We start from the raw sequence: 7,042 nt of genomic DNA, 5'->3' as shown, positions 1-7,042 counted from the left end.
TATAAATAAGAGGCACGAGAATGCTCAAACACACTGGCTTACTGCGCATCCTTCTCCTCTTCATCTTCCTCACAACACTCACCGTGCACTTCTCCTTTCCTCTTCACTTTTATTCTTTTTAATTTATAATATTTATGAGTTTATTGGATTATTACTATTTTAAGAGCAACTTGCTAGTTATGATCCTTGCAAATCTTCAGGAAGTTCCTGTTGTATCCTGGGGGACTTGTGCAATACACCACAGATAAGTCCTTTCGGACAGTGATCGTTCACGCCTCGGGAAATCAATATTGTTCGTTTTTAAAGCCTCGATTACTACAATCGTAAGGACTTATGGTTGACACGACAGACAAAACCAACAACGCTGCTCCAAAAACATCAAACACGGTTTCCGCAACGCAAACCATTTTTTTGAAACCATTTTCGGATGTCTCAAAAATTGAAGTCTTCACTGGTCAGAATTTTTGATGTTGGCAAGAACGCGTGTCCACCCTATTGGACATGTATGGAGTTTCTTTTGCACTTACAACTTCTAAACCCGACTCAATCACGACTGCGAAACAAGTTGATGATTGGATCCATGCAAATAAGGTATGTCGTCACACCTTACTCAGTGTGTTATCTAACGATCTATTTGATATCTATGCTTCTTATAAGAATGCAAAAGATATTTGGGATTGTTTTATGCTCGGATATACTGCCGAAGACATCATCAGACAAAGGTTCATAATTTCAAGCTACTACCGCTGGGAGATGATCGAAGGCAAAGACATCAAAATCCAGATAAACGAATATCACAAGTTGATTGAAGATATTAAAACTGAAAGCATATCCTTGCCGGATGAATTCATGTCCGAACTCTTGATCGAAAAGCTTCCGCAATCTTGGACGGATTACAAACAACAACTGAAGCACAAACACAAACAGATGTCACTACCAGATCTGATCACCCACATCATCATCGAAGACACAAACAGGAAGGAGTGTGATGTTGCAAAGGCCAAAACTTTGTCTACCAAAGCAAACGTGGTAGAAGACAAACTAGTTCCAAAAAGGCACGAGAAAAAATTTGATCACAAAAAGAAATATAATAATAAATTATCTCGTCCCTATGGAACTAACCCCACTTTCAAGAAAAAGGGTAACTGCTTTATCTGTGGAAAGCTAGGTCATCATACACCTCAGTGCAGACATAGGGCCAAAAACAACTATCCTCTTAAGAAAAATCTAGCCGAAGGGGAAGATACAATTGTGGCAGTCGTTTCACAAGTAAATCTTGTGACAAATGTGAGCAAATGGGTGGTAGACTCTAGGGCTATCAGATAAATTTGTGCAAACAGAATGTATTTACCTCCTACACAAGTGTGGGGGATGGAGAAGAACAAGTTTATCTTTGTGACTCCAGTACAACTCCAGTCCTAGGAAAAGGAAAAGTTCTTCTGAAGCTCATATTTGGTAAAAATCTGGCTTTAAGTGATGTGTTACATGTTCCATCAATTAGAGTTAATTTGATCTCTGTGGCATTGCTAAGCAAAGGTGGGGTTAAAATATCATTTGAATCTGAAAAGATTGTTATGACAAAAAACATTGTTTTTGTGGGGAAGGGATATTGCGATCAAGGTCTTTTTGTATTGAACATTTATGAAATTATGAATGAATCTAAATCTTCTGCTTATATTGTTGATTCGTATGATATATGGCATGCTAGATTAGAACATGTGAATTCTTCGTATGCTATGAAATTGAAACGACTAGGATTAATCAACATGCATGACAAACAAAATAGTAAATGTGATGTATGCGTAGAATCTAAAATAACGAAAAAAACATGTCACTTTGTAGAACGTCAAACTGAAATTCTTGGTTTAATTTATACCGACCTTGTTGATTTAAAACAAACCATGTCTAGAGGTGGTAAAAATTATTTTGTAACTTTTATAGATGATTTTTCTAGATACACAAAGTGTATTTAATTAAACATAAGGATGAAGCTTTGGACATGTTCTTAACTTATATAGTGGAAGTAGAAAATCAATTGAATAAGAAAATTAAAAGAATTAGATCAAATAAAGGTGGTGAATATGTTTTATTTAATGATTATTGTGTATAAGAAGGTATTATTCATGAAGTAATCCCACCGTATTCACCTGAGTCTAATGGAGTAGCTGAAAGGAAAAAATAGGACTCTTAAAGAAATGATGAATACCATGCTTATTAGTTCTAATGCTCCTGATAATTTATGGGGTGAATCTTTGCTTACTACGTTTTTTTTTTCAAAATAGGATACCACATAGGAAAACTGATAAAACACCCTATGAGTTGTGGAAAGGTTATCAACCTAATCTAAAATACCTAAGAGTGTGAGGGTGTTTAGCTAAAGTGATGTTACCTGATCCTAAGAAAAGGAAAATAGGATCTAAAACATCAGATTGTATGTTCTTAGGATATCCAGAACATAGTGTTGCCTATAGGTTTTTAGTTCTTAATAGTGATAATTGAATGTAACACTATAGCAGAGACGAAAACCACCGAGTTCTTTGAACACGTCTATCCTCTAAAGAGTAATGGTACATCTGAACAACCTATAGATAGTGTTAGTGATGCCTTGAGTGAGGATGTTAGGAGGAGTAAAAGACAGAGAAAGGAAACATCATTTGGAGATGACTTTTACACTTATCTAGTTGAGAATGATCCAATAAGTTTTTTAGAAGCTACTAGTGCTCCTGATGCCAAACATTGGGATAAGGCCATTAAAACTGGGCTTGATTCAATTAAGAAAAACCCATTGGTTGTAAGTGGATCTTTAAGAAGAAGTACCATCCTGATGGATCCATAGGGAAATATAAGGCAAAATTAGTAGCTAAAGGTTTTACTAAAAAACATAACATAGATTACTTTGATACTTTTGCACATGTTACTAGGATTTCCTGTATCTGTGTGTTGCTAGCCTTAGCATTTATCCTTTAAGTTAGTAATTCACCAAATGGATGTTAAAACAGCCTTTTTGAATGGTGAACTAGAAGAGGAAATTTATATGACTCAACCTGAAGGATGTTTAATTCCAGATCAAAAGGAAAAAGTATGCAAACTTTTAAAATCTTTGTATGGTTTGAAACAAACACCAAAACAATGGCATGAAAAACTTAACAATGTTTTACTTTGTGAAGGTTTTTCTACCAATGATGCTTATAAATGTGTGTATTCTAGATCTAAAAATGGTGAATATGTCATTATATGTTTGTATAGTTTCATATTCAATCAAGATCAACACAAGCAACCAGGGATTTGTCTTCATCAAATAGGGGGAGATTGTTGATCAAGAGTGATCAAGTGCTTTGAAGAATCCAAATCCAAAGTGTTTGGTACAAGGCTGTTGTTGCTGGTGTGTTTAGGGAGGGATCTGGATAGAATAGAATGTGATCCACTCTTTTGTTGAATCTAAAACTGATGTGATTTAAAACCTTTTAGAAAATAAAGTGTTTTTCCAACTAAGTGAAAAACAACCTGTTGTTTTGTCGAATCAATCGGTTGTTTTACTCTTAGGTGTTTTGAAAAGGTTCAAAGAGAGTGGAATAGGATTACAATTATATTTATTTTCAGTTTGTACTGTGAACAAGTGTAATCCTTTCTCAACCTACTGTATTGATGGTGTTGTGTTGCCAAGGAGCGTTGTGTGCTCTTGAGGTGGTCAAGATCAATACTCTTGGTGTGTTTTGCCAAAGGGAGTGTGTTTCTTGAAGGGTTCTCTGTGTTGTAATCTGGTTTGATTACTTAGTGAATTACCCAATGATTTTCTGGGGACTGGATGTAACTCTTGGCTTAAGAGTGAACCAATATAAATTGTTGGTGTATCTCTCTCTTACTTTAAACTCATTTAAATTTTGTTTTAATCTTTACTGGTATAAACAACCGATTGTTTTTCTGTTGTTTTGTTGTTTTATTGCTTACATTCTTGACTAACTTGATTCTTGTTTTGGATTCACACAAAGAATTTTGTTAAACCTGAAAAAGTTTTCAAAACCCTCTCTTAAACAATTCACCTCCCCCCCCCCTCTCGTTTAAGGCCATATATTCTAACAATTGGCATCAACAACTTGGTACTTGAAAAATATTCAAGTTTGATCCTAAAACATTTTTCTATGGCTGAAAAACTACCTTTTGGGGAGGGTGCCTCAATTAACAGGCCACCTTTGTTTTGTGGTTAGAATGAAAATCTTTGTTGAATCCCTTGATAAAGGAATTTGGGATGCAATTGAAAATGACCCTTTTATTCCTAAATTTGAAAAGGATGGATCTTCTATTGAAAAACCATGGTCCCAATGGACTGATGCTGAAAATAAAAAGGCTAAGTTTGATTGTATTTCCAAGAATATCATAACCTCTGCTTTGAATTCGGATGAATTTTTCAGGATCTCACAATGTGCATCGGCTAAGGAAATGTGGGATACTCTAGAAGTCACCCATGAAGGAACAAATGATGTGAAGAGAGCAAGGAAACATACTCTAATAAAAGAGTATGAGATGTTTAGAATGCTCAAAGGAGAATCGATTGTTGAAGTACAAAAGAGATTCACTCACATCATCAACCATCTAATGAGTCTTGGAAAAACCTTTGACAAAGAGGAGCTAAACATCAAGATTCTCAAGTGTCTTGATAGATCTTGGCAACCTAAAGTCACGGAAATCTCTGAATCAAAGGACTTGACATCTTTGACTACAACCTCCTTGTTTGGAAAGCTTAGAGAACATGAGTTGGAGATGAATAGACTCAATGTTCAAGAAAGTGAAGACAAGCATGTGAGGAACATTTCCTTGAAAGCTGCCAAGCACAAGAATAAGCAAGACTCAAGTGATGAAAGTGAGGAAGAAAATCTTAGCTTGTTGTTCAAAAAGTTCAGCAAATTCTTGAAGAGAAACCACAACAAGGAATCCAACAAAGAAAGGTATGGAAACAAGAAAACTAGTGATTTCAATTCTAACAATTATACTTGCTTTGGTTGTGGAGAACAAGGGCATATAAAAGCTGATTGCCCAAATAAAGAAGGCAAGGAAAAGAAGTCAAGCAATAAGGAAAAGAAAGGGAAATCAAAAAGAGCATGTATTGCTTGGGATGAAAATGAAGTCTCTTCATCAAGCTCCTCATCAAGTGAAGATGAAAAAGTCAATCTATGTTTAATGGCAGAAGCATATGATGATTCAAGCAGCTCAAGCATTGTAAGTTATTGTGCTTCCTTAAGTGCTGAAAATTATAGCCAATTACTTCAAGCTTTTAAAGAAACTCATGAAGAAGCTAACCAATTGGCTCTCTCAAACAACCGGTTGAAAGGGTTGAATAACTGGCTTGAAAACAAAGTCAAGACTCTTGAAGAAGATTTGGAAAAGTCAAAAATTGATTTTGAAAAACTTGAAATGCATTGCAAAAATTCTTCTTACTTGAGTGACTCCAAGATTTGTAAAAATTGTAAAACTCTTGAGAGTAAGGTTCACTATCTTGTAAGAATTGTGGATAAACTTTCAAAGGGTAAATCCAACTTTGAAACTGTCTTGGCATCCCAAAATGTGTTTTTGAAAAATCTAGTTTGGGGTTTTATCCTCAAAACAAGAAAAATGGGATTTCAAAGCCTTTTTCAAAAGTGCCAGAAAAACAACCGATTGAAAGATCGAAACAACCAGTTGTTACATGCTTTTACTGCATGAAGAGAGGCCACTCAGTTAGATTCTGTAAAATTAGGAAATATTATGTTCCTAAAGGTATTTTGAAATGGATTCCCAAAGGTTGTGAGGTTTCCAATGATAAAGCTGAATCAAAAGGACCCACATTTGTAAGGGGACCAAATCTTGTTGCTTGAATTCATTATGTTGTAGGGATACTAAGAGAAGCATGAAGTCTTGAGTTATCTGATCAAGCTTTTGGAAGAAAAGAAATGTGTCTGGAACTGAACTAAGGGTATGTACCAGTTCAAGATGTCTTGAAAGCCAAAAGAAGCATTCTTGATCACAAACAATGACTCATTGAAGGAACTTCATGAAAAAAGGATAAGACCTTCCTTGTCTATGCTTTTATATTATAAATTCATATTAAATTCTTCATTTGCATATGAACAATTGCATTTTTTAAACTCTTCTTTGTTTTTGCTTAAAATTCATACATTGTTGCTGCTGCAGAAAAACAACCAATTGTTTCTTCTCTGACAGCACTTCATAAATAGATTTAATTTCTTTATTAATTCTATCTTTTAATAGATTTCAATCTTAAAGAAATTTTGAGTCAATAAAGCAGTCATGAAAGTCTGATTTGGTTCTGAAGGAGGTTACTTCTTGTCATAAAGGAATATATTCCATATCTTGGAAATTCAAGTGCCTTTATGTCTAGTCAAAGTCACATGTGCTGACCATGTGATTTTCTGCTCTAGGCTGACGTTTTTCTGTGCAAAAGTTGGACCAGATTTCTACCTTGAAGACTGAAACCCACTTCAACCAAAGGATCAAACATGGATTTTGTTTTGCTATAAAACCCTATGCAACTGTTTTCCTTCACAAAAACAACCCATTGGCTCATCGTTTGCTGCATCTCATACTCTTCTTTGTGTGTGCTTTTTCTCATTCTGATTTCATGGATTCCACTCCTCCAACATAAAAAAAGGATTAAAACCAAGGCTATGAGATCAGGAGGACGTCTTGAGGGATGGTTTTCAGAAGACAATGAATTGATTGAGAAATATCGCTTTGAAACAAGTAGAAAAGTGATAAACAACCCAAAAGTTGTCTATTTTAGTTGGTTGAAGAGTCAAAAGTTGGATGATGTGAGAAGGCTTCTCAAAGAACAGTTATTGAAGAGGTTCTTGGAGATGAAAGGAAACATCTATCCAGATCTTATTCGGGTTTTCTACACCAACTTAAAATTTGAAGGTAACAATCTTGTTTCTCATGTCAAGGGTGTGGATATGGAGATCACTCATGAGGTGTGGGCTGCTGTGACTGGCCTAAAGTATGTTGGGTTGAGAATCAACAAAGGGAACATTGGTGTGGTGGAAGACTTCAA

General features: G+C 35.3%; 1 protein-coding gene across 1 annotated transcript; it reads left to right on the top strand.

Annotated features, from left to right (window-relative positions):
* Window positions 1-501: 501 nt before the first annotated feature.
* Window positions 502-1,326, top strand: LOC150029617 (uncharacterized). The gene has a single exon (XM_090296612.1). It carries the CDS (start codon window positions 502-504, stop codon window positions 1,324-1,326), a length of 825 nt encoding a protein of 274 aa, XP_090152738.1.
* Window positions 1,327-7,042: the final 5,716 nt, after the last annotated feature.

The sequence above is a fragment of the Phaseolus vulgaris genome, chromosome 1 (genome assembly GCF_051622355.1).
Source record: "Phaseolus vulgaris cultivar YP4 chromosome 1, ASM5162235v1, whole genome shotgun sequence".
NCBI lineage: Eukaryota > Viridiplantae > Streptophyta > Magnoliopsida > Fabales > Fabaceae > Phaseolus > Phaseolus vulgaris.
Note: the sequence above shows the minus strand (reverse complement) of the source record. Positions and strands in the feature narration are given on the sequence as shown.

Excerpts from the sequence above, each read along its gene's own strand:
- LOC150029617 (XM_090296612.1), top strand. The coding sequence starts at position 502 with ATGTATGGAGTTTCTTTTGCACTTACAACTTCTAAACCCGACTCAATC.